Raw genomic sequence first — 19,077 nt, forward strand, 5'->3', positions numbered from 1 at the left:
AATCCCTCTCTTCCAGACTTGCTGATATGAGAAAAATCAAAAGAATATAGTATATTGAATAGTGCGCATATATACCAATTATTAACGCTAATATAGCAGGAATGCATAATCCAGAAACCTTAGAACCAAATTCATAGCCACAAAAGCGGTTATACGGTTTTATTCTTCAGCTTAATCCAAACATACTAGCAGAATGAATATTCAGAACATACAACAGAAAATACTGCCTCATATGGTAAGAAATGCTCAATGACCTTGCTGGGGTGACCAACAAATGGGTTATAAGTTAAGTGGATTTTTTTATTTGCTAACTTAGCTGCCATTTAATAAAATTCACTGAATTTATAATGCATAAGTTTCTTTGACCGGTTGCCATGTATAGTCCAAATGTTTTTAACCTTGTAAATTCAATCAGGACTGGTGACCTAGGGTTTTATGAATTGTTTTTCAAATAAATACAGTTTTTATTATTAATAGATCTCATTTGGCAATCTGACTTTAAAGAGAAAAACTTTTCCAGACATTTCCAAATATAATATAAATTGTCAGTGACCCCCCCCCAAAAAAATGAAGGAAATGCTGAAAATGTTTAAAAACAATAAACAGATGTTTAATAACATATGAAAGTATTTTATTTTTAATAAAATAAAAAGATCAGTTATTGACTACTTAGACCACATTACCTTTCCATCAGAAACAGGTACGAGTTTTAGTTATATTTGCTGACATGAATAAATCATGCCAAAAAAGTCTTCTTTCTTGGATCATTTTGGTCTTTAAAAATGAACAATACTGTTAAAAATAATGTTCAATTAAAAAATGTTTGACTTTATCTTCTAACATTACTACTTTCTTCTTGAAAATTTTATTTGAAAGGGGTTTAATTGAGCCCACTTGAATTAGTCGTGTTTGCTTAGTTATGTCCGAGGTTATTTCAGTGGGCTGTATGACTTCCACCAAGAACCTAAGTTCATTGTATTTCTGGCGCTGCTAAGGTGAGCTCCCCTCCCAAAGAAAGGCTTTACCATGACCGTGTGCAGACAATAGCTACATGTAATCCCTCAATTGCGACCCACTTTACATATGGTGAAGTTCTTGTTCTGCACTACTGTTCGGATGCAAAGTTCAAGTCATGGAAAATTATTAGGATAACGTATCCGTTTATAAAATGGAAAGACGCGAGGGAAGTTTTCCGAGATAGTGAAAAGCGAAATACCAAACTGACTCCATGCAGAAGGCAGGTAAGTGTATGGCCACACAAATTGAAGAGGTTCAGAGCATTGACAAGCCTTTAGACAGAGAACATGTGTTTTATGTCAGTGTAAGGCTAAGCTTCCTCAAAGTGCGATTGAAAAATACGACTTTTTAGTGAGGCTCTTTGTAATCGAGTATATGTTTTCCCTGACTTTGCCATTAAGTTCATGGTTGCAGAGAGAAAATCTTGATCCTCCCGTCGCCGTCAAGTCTACAATAATTGTAAAAAAGAATATAGAAGAGGCCCAAAATGAGGCGGGTTTCAGATTTTGACTCAATTTTTAGAAATCTAGGGACCTACGTGACAATTTAGAAATCCCTATTTTGAGACTGTCTCAGTTGAGGAATACTTTAGAAGGTCACTATTTATTCCTTTCCTCGAAAACTCGACGAAGGCTTTTGCCTAATGGCTTGAATTGCACCAGAAAATATTATCACATTTCCAGTGTCTGTTACAAATCGGACTAAAAGAAAGTGAAAATCAAATCGCTTCTAGAATTATTAAGGTAGAAAAATTTTATGGTTAGATCATTCTGTGGCGACATTTTCTAAATGAAATAACAACAACAACAATAAAACGCCATTGAGACTTGGCAGAGTTTCAATGCTGATCTCTTGGCTGTGGTAAATGCATTATTTTGTATTTTAGCAACAACCCCAGTTACTACTTGTACGCCTGAAAGGTCATTTCCTTTATTGAAGTTGCTAAAAATACAATGTTTATATATGTTCGTCATCCCCCCCCCTAACAAAACCCCCAGGAAAATCCTTCAAATTCTCCCTCTCCAAAAGGGATGGACGCTTGTTCATCAATAAAAACGAACATCCACCTCAAAACTAGAAGCCATAAATTAAAATACAGCAATCAAACACCCATTAATTTTATAGATATAATATAAGTTAAAATTTAGCTCAAGTGCAATATCATCCCTTTTAATAGGATATTTGTGACGTCTGAAACACCGCAGTCAAGTTCAATCTAAGGACCAGCTTTACTACTACTACTACTAACAGCTCACCGCAGCACCAAGCTGCCTGAAGCCAAAACAACTACTGACACTCCTCCCCCATCCCTATCTATTCAAAGCCTCCTTCTTCACACCCTTCCAGGAAGTTTCCATTTCCCTTAGAATCATTCCTTGCGACTTCCTCCCATCCCGATCGAGGACGACCTCCTTTTCGTTTAGACGGTTGGCCGAAGAAAACCATCTTTGGCAATCTGTCATCCTTCATCCGCAGAACGTGCCCTAGCAATCTCAACTCGCAGACTTATCTTCAAATTCTTCTAAACTTTTTTCAACTGTGAAAAAACAACCTGGGCCTTGGCTCTACTTTCAACATCTTCAATGGACCCACCCTCTTTACTAATCATACTATAAAGGCAAGTGAAGCTGTCCACTTGTTCGATCTTGTTGTTACCCATTGTCACCTATTCTTCTTCATTTATTCCTAGCCTTAGCGACTTAGTCTTCTTAATAATAATTTTCAGACCTATTCTAGCACCCTGAACTCACAAAACCTCTAAAAGCTACTTCATTTTGCTCATGCTTTCATCTAGGATACATAAATCATCAGACTAATGTAAGTCCAGGAGAGTTTTACTTCCCCATTTGATTCCGTGTTCTCCCATTGCCATTCCTGTAATCCTTAAGACAAAGTCCATCAAAACAATCTATATAATGGGGGATAGACCACAACTCAGTGTAACTCCTAATTTAATACAAAACCAGCTATTAATCTCATTTCCTATCCTAACCGCAGCAGTCTTATTCTCGTACATACCACTAATAAATTTAATGTATTTGTCTGTTATACCATGCAAGCATAAGACCTATGCTAAAGCTCTTGTATCAGCTGAATCAAACGCTTGCTCATAATCTATAAAACTGAGGACTAAAGGTGTCTGAAGGCTCAGGCACTTCTCAATTATTACCCTAAGAGCGAAAATTGTACAAGACCCTTCTCCTCAAGCACTTTTACTAATATTCCAAGCTGCGTTCCTAGCTTTCTTCCCTAAGACACCATCAGCAATTTCCCAGACTATTTTCCTAAAACTATTCCATCCACCTGCTACATTGTCAAATTTTAAACTCTCTATTTTAGTGTTCAACTGTTCCTGGAAACTTTCTCTCAAATTCTCATCCTGGAGTCTACCAACGTCAAGCTTCCCGGAAGGTAGTAACCCTTCCAAAATTTCAGCTTTAAATTAGCCCTAGCTACTATTAGATGGTACTTTTAACATCAATAACAGCACTCCTATATACCCTAGTATATTTTATTGATCCTGCCAGTCTTTGGTTTACAATAACATAATCAATAAGGTTAGCTGTCTTGCCATCATGTGAATACCATGTTAACTTATGGGCCATTTTATGACCAAATACTGTATTGATTGTAACTAGATTGTTATACCTACAAATTGCAGCAGTCTGCAGCCATTACTGTTTTCTTTTCCTACACCAAATTTACCTAGGCTATGATATCATCTATCTCTACTTCTACCAACCAGAGCGTTAAAATCTCCAAATAAAAACACAATATTTCTACATGGGACCCTGTCTATTTGCTCTTGTAGCTATAAGTAAAATTCATCTGAGTCATTACTATCTCCGTCAGTTGGTTCTACATGGGCATATGCTACGGTGACTGATACTCTACAGTGATTCTATCATTAATACCTTCCCAACCTAAACAAGACTTAACAGGTTCCTTATTCATCATGAGCCCTACTCCCTGTCCATGTACCCCATCCTTCCTGCCTGAGTAAATAAATTCTATATCCGCTAATTTCCTGTTTCCTACCCCCTGGGATATGAGTTTCTGAAACTCCTAAGAAGTCCAGTTCGAAGCGTCTCAATTCGTCAGTAAAAATGTCGATAAGATAGTTATTTTTTATTTAAAAAATTTATAGTTACTAACAAAAATTTATATTTTTCGCTTGTTTACTTTGGAGAAAAACAATTTTCCCCTGATTTCAGGACAAAAACTGTATTTTCTTATGTTAGTTCAGGTTTTTCCTACGGAGAATGGGCATATTCAAGACTATACTATTCAGTGCCATTCCGCAGTGAAGCTGAAAAGACAGTCCTATTGAGCAACAAAAGTTAAAACACACTAAACTCGTTAAGTAGATAATTTCGGAGACCACACTGCCTTTCCGTGACGATAAATAAAAGGTCAAATAGGGATAAAATCCTTTTAATATACAGTGTTTCACAAACAGTGATAGAAATTCACAAAAATACCATTTTTTTTTAACCACAGCTGGTCCAAGAACTGACGATGGTATTACCGCATTATTTGTTGATAATTTCGAAAACTTTTTTAGCAATTTTTCTCTGGAAAGGCGAAAGTCATGATTGAAGTGATTTTTTCCTGTTTGTTGAATGACACAAAAGTCATCTTATTTCATATAAGATTTTCCAGGGAAAGTTTATCACTGTTTGTGAAACACTGCCTATTAAAAGGATTTTTATCCCATTTTGAACTTTTATTTAAACTCGTTAAGAAAAACAGGAACAGAATCTTTAACACACAAAACCCTAATTGTTAAATAGACTTCCACTAGAAAATTGACAAAGAGGAAAATATAGTAAATGAATTTTTTTAAACTCTTTTTTTTAAAATAGAAAATGAATATAAACAGTAGAAAATATTTTTTTCCTGAGAACCTATGAATGTAAGTGAAAACGAGGTACGCAAAACGGATTGGGCTTTAGATAACTTAGATACCAAATTGATCTAATTTATAAATGCATAAATAAAAAATCGGTGAGTTGAGCCAAACAAGTTAAAAAGATCAATTTATGAAACTACCAATGCGTTACCAATTTAGTCTTTTTTAGTCTCCCCTAAGACAACAAGTTTTCTAAACTTCGAACTCATGTCGGCACAGGCAAGGTTTCATACCAATACGCTATCAAGTCATGCATAAAAAACTTTTTTTTTGTTTTTTTTTACACTTTTTTTGCTGTGCCCAATCACCTTTTTATTTTGTTTTATTTACAATTGAGGGGTATATTATAAGAGGGGGAAACTTTAGGTTGTATTATTGCACTATCATCGGACGAGCATATACTGAAAACATTCGGAAGAAACTGAATATTTGGAAGTGGTCGGAAAGTGACTGACAAATTTAACAAATTTATGTGACAAACAAACAAAAATGTGACAAAAAGTCGAAGAGTTGAAGAAAACGATTTAAAGATGCAGGCAATGAAGTTCGAACACACTCCATTCATAGAAAAAACTGTTAAAAATTTGACTTACTGGCAAATGAACATTGGAAGATACAATTTTTTGAAGGAAAGAGGACGGGGGTTGGTTGCTAGGGGATTTTCTAAGGGGATTGCCTTCATACAAGGTTTTTACCTCAATTTCCTTCGCGAATTATCAAAACTCATTCTATGAATTTATTATTTTTGAAACTGAAACCGCTTATAAAATTCGATTTGATTAAATCCAGAAACTAGGGTAATTTTTATGTTTAAATCAACAAGTAATTACTATTCGAAATTACAGTAGATTTTACAATTTGCTTAAACGATATTCGTCATTTTTAGCATAAAAGCTGAAACTAATTGCTACTAAACCTTTCTAGAATTCATTTTTTCAAATGAAACCTTTCTATGTCATAATTCAGAAAAAAGAGAAAATTAAATTTCAATTCTGTCATTATTCCAAAATTTGGCAAAAGGAGAACTTTTATTTAAATTCCGAAATGTAAGTGGCGTTTAAAGTTCCCTGATCTAATGGCTGAAGCAGAACATCCATATATGTTCCATATTGACATCTATGCTAAAATTGATTAAAATCAATCAATACTAACTAGAAGCTTCAGAATTTATCTACCTTCAAAACCCCTCTGCCTTACCTTACAGCTGTTTGTGAAAAATTAAAACTATTATACCTGTTTAAAACCATTGAAAAAGTGGTCAGTGAAACGTCTAACTAAAGGAATATTGACGACAAATTGAGAAATCAGTCTACATTTACTTCAGTCTTTTCAAGATTTAAATAGATGTAGAATTTTTCTAGATAAATATAGGAACATTTGTACTTTGACCCTTCAATGCCTGAAGATTCAATCAAATAGACATTCCAAAAACTTGACTGAAATTGAGACTGACTTTTACACTCAATCTAGGAATAAAGGCATAATAACCTATATCATAGCAAAACTTAATCAAGATTATTAATGATAACTTTTTAAGACAGTGGCGGATATACAATTATTTTTACAGGAGCAAAAAGGAAAATCCGTCTCCCCGTTGGTATTTTTCGCCTCTCCACTGTAATTAGAGAAACTTACAAGTTTATGGGGGGGGGGGGGATGAGCCCAAAAAACCGTCCCTTGGATCGACTCCTGGTGTAAAAAAAGATTGTTACCTGTTCTAAGCAATATGGTACGACCAAAGTCTTCAAATGTTTTGGTATGAAAGGTCCTATATACACCAAGAGGTGGCGACCAGCACTGCTTTGTTCAAAGGCAATATCCATACCTTTTAAAATCTGTATCACAAATTCATCAGCACAATTTGCTGGAATACGACAAGTTATGTTTTCTCTAATAGCCTGCAAGCAAGAAATTAAATGAAGAGGCAAAAAAATAAATAAACACATGCATGTGAACGGAAAACTATTACTATAGAACTAGTGTTTTAAGGAAGAAGAGCACTTATTCTTGTATCTAAAATTGAAACGACTTCATTTGTAAATTTCAAAATTTCTTTCATCTTTGAGATTGATCTTTAAATAGCCCAAAATAAGCAATAAAATGTTCGTAAAGTAAAGTTTTCAACGCAATTTGATTGTAAGTTATTGGCAAACAAATGTATAACCATGTAATTGCATGGCATGTGGCATAACTGGCCCTCCTTCTTTGGCTGTTGTTTAAAACAAGGGATAGTGGTGACAACCTTCTCAGGGGGTCCCTGAGAGTAATGGGCCCTAATAGAGCCCTACTACTACTACCAAATTCATTCACCGTCCAGCCACTGGCCGTCTCACCTAGTGTCTGAACATAAGACAGTGTATTTTCTTGGATATCCTTCCATATTTGGATAGACTAAAGCTAGTAATGGCTGCCAAAATCATATCTGGAGGAGGGGTCAATTGACCTAGATTGATCTAATAGGGGGTTGATCTCATCTAGATTGATCTCATCCCGTGTATGTGAGAAACAGTGGTTGACATCTTTACACTACCAAAAACGGTGTTCTACAAAGGATAAAAAAGAGAAAGGCAAGCTCTGTCCCAAATAACGAACATGAGGGGCATGAATGTCCAGCAGCTATTGCCGCTATATTGTAAATTATTTTTGTTTAGTTTTTTTCTGTTGGTATAGAGACAATGAACCTCTGAGGCCTGAGCCTCGACTCAGTTTTGCGAGTCCATCCATTAAAATCATGTAAAATAGAATATGATGGATCTAAATCGCCATTGTAAGACAAGAATGTAATCAAACAGTTCGTGGTAACAAACTGTAAGCAAGGAGCGACCCGGCTCAATGGTAACCGAAACTCTAGAAAACGGGTTTTTGATACCACTAGATACATTAAAAGAATCAGATTTCAATGCTGATTTAAAATATATAACTTTCATCAAGTTTAGTGCTACCCATCAAAAGTTACGCGCCTGAGAAAATTTGGCTGATTTTCAAAAAAAGGGGGAAAGACCCCCTAAAAGTTATAAAACCTTAATGAAAATCACACCATCAGATTCAGCGTACCAGAGAACCCTACTGTAGAGGTTTCAAGGTCCTATGTAAAAAAATGTGGAATTTTGCATTTTTTACCAGAAGGAAGACCACAGATGCGTGTTTATTTTTTTTTTTTCCCAGGGGTGATCGTATCGACCCAGTGCTCCTAGAATATCGTGGGCTGGGCTCATTAGAACGGAAATTAAAAGTTCTAGTGCCTTTTTTAAGTGACAAAAAAAATGGAGGGCAACTAGGCCCCCTCCAACGCACATTTTTTTCCAAAAGTCATCCGATCAAAATTTCGAGATAGCCATTTTGTTCAGCATGGTCGAAAATATGATAACTATGTATTTAAGGATGACTTAATTCCCCAAAGTCCTCGGGGGGAGGGCTGAAAGTTATAAACTTTACCCAGTGTTAACATATGGTATTGGTTATTGGGAAGTATAAAGACGTTTTCAGGGGGGATTTTTTCTGGTAGTGGGGGAGGGGGGTGGGTTGGGGGTTATGTGGGAGGATATTTCCATGAAGGAACTGTCATGGGGGAAGGGACAGTGCTAGGACGGGGGCGCCATATCTCCCAGAATTCTTAAAAAAAAAAGACCGGAAATCAAATAAAAAAAAATAAGTTTTTCAACTGAAAGCAACATCACAGCTTAAAACGAACAGAAAATATTACGTATATGTTTGGGTTCACCCCTAGTCAATACCTCCCTCTTTAAGCCAAAGATGTTTTAGTACTTTCATAAGAGCTATTTATTCTAATTAACGGCCTTTGTGATTAAGGGTCATTTTTAAAGAACAAAATTCGAAATTTTGCTTAAAGAACAAGGTATTGACTAGGGGGTGAATTCTCTATTATACGTATTAAGAGTGTGTGAATATAGAACTTTATTAAGTAAGTTAATTCGTAAGTTACGTATATATATTGCTAGTAAAAACATTCTTAAATAAAATAAAACAGGTTTTGAGAAATCAATTTAACCTACTAAAAGCAAAATTAATATGAACATTTTGTTGCAATTATTCATGTACGGTGAGCCAAAATTAAAACCTGCATTAATTCAAAAATGTTCAAAAATTAAATAAAAAAAAACATGTTTTTTTAACTGAAAGTAAGGAACGACGTTAAAACTTAAAACGAATAGAGATTATTCCGTATATGAAAGAAGCTGCCCACTCCCCAACGCTTTACACTTTACGCTAAACTTTGACTTTCTCACAACTCTATTTTTTAAACAATAAAAAATTAGCGTAAAGAGCGAGGCGTTGGGGAGGGGACAGCCCTTTCATATACAGAATAATTTCTGTATTGGTATTTCTGTATAGTATTGGTTTTGGTTTATTGGAAAGCCATTTAGCACAGGAAAAGTAAAATTAATATGCAAATTTTGTTTTACTTATTCATGACGGTAAGCCAAAATAAAAGCTGCATTAACTAAAAAACGATCAGAAATTAAATATAAAAAAAACAAGTTTTTTTTACTGAAAGTAAGGAGCGACATTAAAACTTAAAACGAACAGAAATTATTCCGTATATGAAAGGGGCTGTCCCCTCCTCAACGCCTCGCTCTTTACGCTAAAGTTTTTTATTGTTTTAAAAAATAAAGTTGTGAGACAGAGTCAAAAGGATCAGTTTTACATTTCACCAAAACTTCAATTGAATTACTTAAAAGAATAATAGCTTTTTGGCACAAAGCCTAAATTTTAAAATTCATTTTTATGACAATGAATGTGATTGTATAGCAGACATAAAAGACTTTTCAAAGGGATTTTGGAGACTTCCAAATCACCAACTCTTGCCTCTTCCTGAAAGGGTAGTCCTAGAGCTCATGGAGAATTACAGCCGAGAAGAAGTTTGAGTTAATAAACCAGAAGATATATTTAGGAGGTGCAGCCCAGGCAGTAGCAATAGTAAGTTTTATCCTGGCAATCCAGTTTAAGAGAGGTGATTGAACCTACAACTGGACAAAATCAGCTCCTAAAATCAGAAGAAAAGGGAGCATAGCGTCCAAGCTTAGGCAGCGACATAAGGGAATTATAATTAGTTAAACAGCTTGATTTCAACTGAATCAAGGTTGAAACAATTTTTCAGCAGATATCTCCATTTTAGCCCTAAAATTAGATGCCTTTAGAGTACATTTCCGAAAAATTGCGTAGGGATGTAAAAAAAAACCACCCCAATGCCACCCCACCCCAACGACTATTTGACTTTTGAGACGCGAATAAACAGGAGCAAATTTCATGAGTATTTTTATTTGAAGGAGGCAGGGGGGGGGGGGAGAATGCAGTCTATTACAGAAAATTTTTATGTTGGTACAGATAATAAAAAATAAGGCTATATATGTATTCGTTACATATGTATGAAGCCTACATGGCTTCACACAGTAATATGAAAAAATTAATTTCTGTCTTTATTTCATTTCTATTGAAATTTTTATTTCTATTGGATTCTTATTATTATTTTATTTCTTTTATCTTCCATGTTCTTGTTTATTAGCACATCTTCTAAGCATGGTTTTTGGTGTACAATGATTGATTCTTTTTTTTTTTGGTCTGAAACAAAACATTTTACTACTTTGGAGCTCTTAAAAACGATCTTCTATATAAACAAAAACAAAATGCATGTTTGTATGTCCTTTACGAATTACTACGCTGCTCACCCGATAGCCAAAAAACTTTTAGAAGTTGTTGAATACACTTATCGAGGCATTAGTCTGGTCTCTGTAGGTAGTAAATTACTTAGTAATATGATACTTTTTAGACTGAGAGATGCCGTACACAAAGTTTTAAGAGAAGAGCAGTGCCGTTTTAGAAAAGGTTGAGGATGTGTCGACCAAATTTTCACTCTTAGGCTAATAATTGAGAAGTGCCTGAGTTTTCAAACAACTTTGGTCCTCAGTTTTATAGATTATGAGCAAGCGTTCGATTCTGTTGATAGAAGAGCTTTAGTAAAGGTTTTATCCTTGTATGGTATACCAGACAAAAACATTAAAGTGATTAGTGCTATGAACGAGAATAACACTGCTGCGGTTAAGGTAGGAAATGAGGTGAGCAGCTGGTTTTGTATTAAATCAGGAGTTAAGCAGGGTTGTATTCTATCCCCCATTAAATGGATTATTTTGATGAATTTTGTCTTAAGGAGCACAGGAAAGGCAATGGGAGACCACGGAATCAAATGGGGAGGAAAAAGTCTCCTGGACTTAACTTATGCTGATGATTTAAGCATCCTAGATGAAAGTGTGAGCAAAATGAATGAAGTTTTAGAGGTTTTGCGAGTTCAGGGTGCTAGAATTGGTTTAAAAATTAATGTTAGGAAGACTAAGTCACTAAGGCTAGCAATAAGTGAAGATGAAAAGGTGAGGTTGGGTAACGAAGACTGATGAGGTGGACAGCTTCACTTACCTTGCTAGTATTATTAGTAAAGATGGTGGGAGCAGTGAAGACGTTAAAAATAGAACAGCCAAGGCTCAGAGTGTTTTTTTCACAGTTAAAAAAAGTCTGGAAGAATACGAAGATAAGTCTGCAAACCAATATTAGAATATTAGAAGCTACAGTGATGACAGCGGTCAAATATGGCTCTGAAGCATGGAAGCTCCGAAAAGCGGATGAAGATTTGCTAGATGTTTTCCAGAGAAATTGCTTAAAGATTGTTCTGGGTATCCGGCTGACTGACCGTATTTCAAACAATAGGCTATACAAAAAATGTGGTTCAATACCGCTCTCTAGGGCTATAATGAAAGAAAGGTTGAGGTGGCTAGGGCACGTTGTGCGGATGAAGGATGACATATTGCCGAAGATTGTTGTTTTCGGCCAACCATCTAGGGCTAAACGGAAAGCAGGTCGTCCCCGTCTGGGGTGGGAGGACGTCAAACAGAAAGATTTAAAGGAAATAGGAACTTCATGGGAGGGTGTAAAAAGGGAGGCTTTGAATAGATTGGGGTGGAGGAGGAGCGTGCATAGCTGTGTTGGCCTCAGGCGGCTTGGTGCTACGGTGAGTTGTTAGTAGTAGTAATAGTAGTTTATATATACTATGCTACTTTGAAAACTAATATGCATGTTAAATAACAAAATGATGCACCCACCAAACGTTCGCAAAACATTTGCTGAATAATGGGAATCGGAAGATCGTAATCAATAGATCTGTAAAGTATATCAAATTGCTATCAAACTTTGTAAGATAACATCAAATATAGAAGAATTGATTCAAAACGTTTCCCCAATTATCACGCAAAACTACGAAAATAATCAGTGTCTCAGTGCACATGCTATTATAAGCCACTACCAACAATGATGAGAATGCCATCAATTCCAAATTCAAAACGAAATACTACGAGAAGCAACAACATGTAAGTCCATCGATACAGTGATGAATCAAGACGAAGTTGTCAATTACCCAACGGAATTCTTGAATTCACCAGGTTTGACAGGCCGTCTAACACATATTTTAATACTAAAAATTGGAGTGCATATCATTCCTTTCTGAAACATCAGTCCACCCCAACTTTGTAGCGGTACGGGATTTTAGATTAAAAAATTATGAAAAATGCCATCAAAGCCATATTTTGAATGGTAAGTTTAAAAGGGAAGATGTGCTGTTATCACGTACTTGATTGGACCCAACTTATATGCCATTTGAATTTAAACGTTTACTGTTTCTGGCACGACTCTGTTATGCAATGACCTTAACCAAAACACAAGGACGATTGCTGCAAATGTCTAGAACAGATTTGAAGAAGCTGTCCTTCCCACATTTACAACTGCCACTTCACGCGTAGGAAAAACTTCCTTTTTATTCGTATTCACGCAAGATGAAAAAAAATATATATTATATATCCAAAAACAGTCAAATAAATAAATAGGTAGTATTAAAATAAATAAATTTCAATGTGTTGCTTTAATTTTTGTGACCCTGAAATTCTTTTCTTTTGAGATATCAGCAACGGGCGATGGGTAAGCTAGTTATGTATATAACAGAGCACAGTAAAATATTGTTCAAATGAACCATTGTTTTTATGCTGTGTCCCGCTCTTACAGTTCTTGTAAATTCAAAAGTGTAAGACTACCAAAAGCATCTTTTTAGACCTGAAAAAAAGTCTTACTTCAAATTATTACATTAAATTATTACCTCAGGCGGCTTGGTGCTGCGGTGAGTTGTTAGTAGTAGTAGTAGTATTACCTTAATAATATCATCAGCCACAGGTTTTCTTGTAGACAACTCCTGTAATCCATAAAGAGTGGCTACTGACCAATAGGCTGCTGATTTTATGGCTATACTCTTTAAGCTTGGAACATGATATATTGGGCTGGATATTGGGCTATCATTTACCCGTAACAGACTGTACAAATATGTTGACATCTAAAATAAACTCAAATTAAAAAAAAAACACGTTATATGACATAGTATAGACTATAGAAAATAGGTTCGACCCTTCAAAGTTGGTAAACACACATAAAACATGTTTTTAGGGTCGCATTTTTACAATTTACCTCAGAATCTAATGAAATCCGGGGATCTGTAATACCAGATGTAGATGATTGATATGATGCAATTCCACAAAGACTGGGCATAGCCAGGGTTTAGTTTAGCACTCCATTTTCTTCAAGAGTCCCAATGCTAAGAATAAAAAGGATATGCCACTACCTTTGAGTTGAAAGTAATCACAAAAAAGCTAAAAAAAGACAACTTCGTTTTGGATATTCTTCTGAATGTCAACAGATCGCAAGACGGAGCATTTTGATGTTATCCTGCCTTTAGTTTTTCTGGTGAAAGTGATCATTAATCAGTAACCCCGCGTTTTTCCTTGCTATGGTACCGTCCTGAAACAATTATGTTTGTATTCTTGAAGTTAATACAAGCAATATCTTTTTTTGACAAATTTTGATTTCATAAATCGCTTTTCCATTAAAATTTGTAACTGAGAAAAAAAGAAATTAAAAGCATTAAATAAAAGAAAATTACATACATTTTGAAAACCAAATAAAACGTAAGGAAACAAATTGGACCATTATAGAAAGTTCTAACTTTGAGTAGCTGAGCTGCAAATTGAAACTTTACGGAAATGGCATGCAATACATTTTTAATTACTATAGCAAAATTCCATGTGAGGGATAATACTCAACTTCTCCATGAAGGCTGCTCTTTAGCTTGACTTTTATACAAAGTACTATAGATTCAGCAAAACGGGCAATTTCATTTAGATTTGGGAAATTTTTTTTCGGATGTTCCTATTAATTGTCTTTTTTTTCCAGAAAAGAGGAAATCATATTAAGCCACAATGGTAGCAGGGATGTGAGAGTGGGTGGGGATAATCAAGATAGTTATCACCCTCTTAAAAGGAGGCTATTTCTCCTCAATCCAATGTTGCAGGTTGCTCTTTGATATAAGGTATCCTGTAATATCTGCTTTGACACAGACCCTAGACAGCATTCAGAATAAGAAGTTCTCAAACATTTTTCAACTAAAGAAATTTTGAATAATTGAATTCTGTCAATGGGTTTTTCTTCTCATAAATAACAAAGAAGACCACCCTGCCTTTCTATCATACAAACAACAACAGTTAAAACAATGAGGAGTTAATCTAAGACAGTGATTTTTTTCTTTAAATGAATATTTCGGTTCTATACCCAAGCTATATCCAAAGCACATGCAAAAATATAATATTAGACTTATAATAAAATGCCAGATCATTACAACTAAAAATTAAAATATAAGCAGTTCTAGAATCATTACTTCAAGGAAGTTCAACAAGGACTGAAGAAAAACAAGACGAAACAAGACATTTCATTCGGTTAAAAAACAAAGCAAGAGCATGCTATTCTCGTTTTTTTTTAGCAACGAACCTAAAAGGTCTTTTGGATTCAGATTCATTGCTATTAGTTTTTGGTTTTCTAATCTAACTTGTTAAATCATTTTTAACCAAAACTAGGCATAATTTGTTGAGCGAATGCTCCTCCAAATCCTTACTCAAAGAAATATTATTTTCTAGTATGAGTTTAATCTCTATTGCCTACCGAAAAACACGTTTAATACCCAAACTGCTAATAAGGAAGGGTTTTCAAAAATACGGCTGTTAAGAGCAGAATCAAAACAACTATTAGAACTTAAAGCCTTGGTTATATCTTTCTTATGCTATTAAAGAAGTTTTTCTAAATTGTGATGGGTTCCACCCAGATAATAACTACCGTTGTCACACTGAATTTGATAAACCCCACTGACGAGCAGCTGGGTCTTAAAATTATTGATACTGTTGACTCTGACAAGGACCTTGGAGTTACAGTTGAAAACACATTTAAAAACCATAAAACAACTAGCTCTAGAAAAACACAGCTAAACGAACACAGGTTAAGGTTCTGGCAGTTCTATTAGCAGAAACAGTCTAATCTTTTAGAAAATCTTAAAAGTCTCTGATCCAGAGACCTGTATCTTTCAGTGGGAGACACAAATCTGCTGTATTTGGCTAGAGAGTGATTTCTACACCAAATTATGGCGCTGTTTCATAATATTGAGGCGTACCGGCTCGCAACTACATAGAACAGATGGGTTTTCGCTTATAAGCCCAAAATTGAGGTATAAGGACATCGTTGCACAGTTTATTTTCTGAAACTCTGTAATAGAAAGCAAACTATAACAAACTGAATATATTCTGAATACTAAAGATGAGTAATTTTTGCTTTACGCTAAGACAAATTTAGCACAAGCTAGGGGTCTCTAACACCAACAAAATTACCTTTTCCAAGTATTTCAAGTGATATTTAGTTTTCTTTAGAAATTTCCCTGGAAATTTTTCACTTTTCTCTGAATTTTTTCTTCTTTCTTGGATTCCTCCACGACAACTTAGCTTTCTTACTTTCTTTTAAGATTCTCCTAACTATGCTGAATATTTTGGTGTACAATTAATTATGAAAATTCATTTTGAGGGAACTACATATTTTCTAACATAAACTGTGACATGGTCATAGGATTATCGGGATGGCTTATATCGTCATTTTTCACAGCAACTGCACATAATGACAATTATAGTGTTTATATATGAAATGAAGCAAATATTGTGATATCTAAGACATGGTGCTTCGTCACAATTCACCGCCTAGCGAATCAAAATGGCGCAAAGAAAAGCGCTGAAAACAATTAATTTTGAGAAAAAGATCGATTGTAATGCTTTCTAGTGGCTTGCTAGACATTATTAGGTGCTTAATTGGACTGTTCTGTCAGCTAGACATTGTCTTCTGAGCCATCAACAGGCACAGAAATATCTCTCATATTCACATGTGAGTAGGACAGCCCTGATTTCTGGAGCTCGTGATTTGAACAAATAAAATGAAAATTTTGGAAAAGATGATAGATAAATTACCATTGACATGGAACAGCTATTTAAAATATCGCTAAAATAATAATAATAATAAATGCACATTTTAAGAATCTAATTTTCTACTATATCAGTTTTTTCTTTTTGACAAAATTTTAATCTCTACCATGGAAAAAACTGAACACGTATTGTTTATTTATAAATGCGCTGTTTCCTGAGCATACCCCGATCATTCAAACGTCTATTTTCTAAAATTGTGGTGATATCTGCCACTTTAAACAAAAATCAACACAAAATCCCAAAATTTTCCCAGAAAGCGTCATTTTTTCGGAAAAGTACTTAGTTAACATACAAATTTTATCTCATCAAACAGAAGACCGCTTTTGGGCAAATCAGAAAATATTTTATTTTTTGCAAAATCTTAATCTATACCAGGGAGTAAAATTATCTTTGAGGATGACAACCCCCTCACAGCTCTCAGGGCGAGAGTTGTAAGTTATGCCCTGGGGGCAGATAAGGTTTTTTTTTATAGAAAGCTTTGTCGTAGGAACTTCAAAAAGGGCTCATTCGATTAGAAACTGAAAGGGCTAATGCACTTTTTAATAGTCGGAAGTGATTGGAAGTCAACTAACTCCCCTCTTACGCCAACCATTTCCCCAAACACATCCAATCAAAATTTTGAGATAGCAATTTTGTTCAACATAGTTGAAAGCTCCGGAAATTAGTCTTTCAGGATGACAACCCCACCCCATCCCTGAGGGCAAGGGCTGTAAGTTATGCCCTGGGGGCATATAAGGTTTTTATTGAAATCTTTGTCGTAGAAACTTCAAAAGGGCTCATTTGATTGGAAATTGAAAAGGCTAGTGACTTTTAATAGCTGACAATGATTGCAGAGCAACTAACGCCCCTTTCACGCCCACCATTTCCCCAAACATATCCAATTAAAATTTTGAGATAGCCATTTTTTTTAATGTAGTTGAAAGTTCTGGAAATTTGGTCTTTGAGGATGATAACCCCCGCACAGCCCTTAGGGTAAGGGTTTTAATTTATGCCCTTTGGCATATAAGGTGTTTATAGAAAGCGTTGTCGTAGAAACTCAAAAAGGGCTCATTCGATTGGAAATTGAGAGGGCTATTGCCCTTTTTAACAGTCGAAAGTAATCGGAGGGAGAATCCCCCCCCTCCCCCTACGAACATCATTTCCCCAAACATTTATGATCAACATTTTGATATGGCCCTTTTGTTCAACGTAGTTCAAAGGTCTGGAAATTATATCTTTGAGGATGACAACTCCCCCCCCCCGCACAGCCCTCAGGACAAGGGTCGTAAGTTGTGCCCTTGGAGCATTTAAGGTTCTTTTACAAATGAATGTGCCTTCTCAGTTTAATATACATATGCTGACATTTACTAATCAAAATGTTAATATTATTTGATATCTCATATCTCAATTAAGAATTGATATAAAAGTAAAAGCATTTATATTTTTTCAGTAAAGTTCAAATTATGTTCTGGCCTTGGGAAGGCATAGGGGTTTTGAGCCCTACTCATGCTAATTTCTGCTCGTTTTGAGTTTGACCCGGTTATTTATTGTAATTTCTGTTCGTTTTGGGTTTCATTTATTTATCGATGCTGATTTGTGGTAGTTTCACGCTTGGTAGATTATTTGATTTGATTTTTGCTCATTTTTGGTTTAATGGAGTTCTTTACTTTGATTTGAAAAACTTATTTTGTGGAAAAAGTTTTTTTAATTAATAGGTTATATAGAAAGACTGATCGTATACACTTCGGAGGGGGGTTCATTGGATTTGTAATCAGAAGTTCTAGTGTCCTTTTTAATATTCAGAGTGATCGAATGGTGGATACCCCCCCATCCCACAGCCTCGTATTTTCACGCTAATGATGAGGAACATAATCGGAATGGGAATATTTGTATGCTACCACTGCTATTACAATTAATTACAACAGAAATAATTATCAAAATTAGTAGTATTTTTATTCGTCGAAAATTACTGTATACAAAACTTCGAATACCGTAACACAAAATTCATCCTTTATCTTGGAAGATTAGTGCAAGTAAAAAAAAAAACTCCTTCAGGCAAAACTTCAGAAGTATATTAGAACTGCGGGATGTGGCTATAGTTATCGTGAATGAAAATCAACTTATCCACTCTGTGTGGACTGAGGCCAATTTTCTTATAAGTGACTAACTTCAAAAAAGACTCATTCAATTGAGAATTGAGAGGGCTAGTGCCCTTATTAATAGTCAAAAGCGATCGGAGGACTAATCCCCTCTCACGCCCATCATTTTCCCAAACATTTCCGATCAACATTTTGATATAGCCATTTTGTTGAACATAGTTGAAGGGTCCAGAAATTATGTTTTTGAGTATAACAACCCCCTCACAGCCATCAGGGTTAAGGATGCAAGTTATGCCCCGGTGGCATATAATGTTTTAATAGAAAGGTTTTTCGTAAAAACTTCAAAAAGGACTCCTTCGATTGGAAAATTGAGAGGGCTATTGCCCTTTTGTAGTCGAAAGTAATCAGAGGGAGAATCCCCCCCACGCCCATCGTTTCCCCAAACATTTCCAATCAACATTTTGTTCAACGTAATTGAAAGGCCAGGAAATTATGTCTTTGAGGATGACAACCCTCTCCACATAGCCCTCGAGGAAGGGTCGTAAGTTATGCCCTTGTAGCATATAAGGTTATTATTGAAATTTGTGTCGTAAAAGCTTCAAAAAGGGCTCATTCGATTGGAAATTGAGAGGACTAGTGCCTTTTTTATTAGTCAAAACTGATCAAAGGGCAAATG

General features: G+C 35.3%; 1 protein-coding gene across 7 annotated transcripts in view; it reads right to left on the minus strand.

Moving 5' to 3' along the window:
- The window catches only part of LOC148939965 (uncharacterized), a 125,190-nt gene that overhangs the window by 12,797 nt on the left and 93,316 nt on the right, over window positions 1–19,077 (minus strand). For all 7 annotated transcript variants that reach the window (XM_089106220.1, XM_089106216.1, XM_089106219.1 and 4 more), the window contains 2 exons: window positions 13,134–13,313; window positions 6,643–6,828 (listed from right to left, as the gene is read on the minus strand). In XM_089106220.1, the coding sequence (XP_088962346.1) occupies window positions 6,643–6,828; window positions 13,134–13,313 (366 nt within the window). The remainder of the gene's footprint in view (window positions 1–6,642; window positions 6,829–13,133; window positions 13,314–19,077) is intronic.

This window comes from Artemia sp. Qi Xiang Cuo, chromosome 20 (genome assembly GCF_049724085.1).
Source record: "Artemia sp. Qi Xiang Cuo chromosome 20, ASM4972408v1, whole genome shotgun sequence".
NCBI classification, from domain to species: domain Eukaryota; kingdom Metazoa; phylum Arthropoda; class Branchiopoda; order Anostraca; family Artemiidae; genus Artemia; species Artemia sp. Qi Xiang Cuo.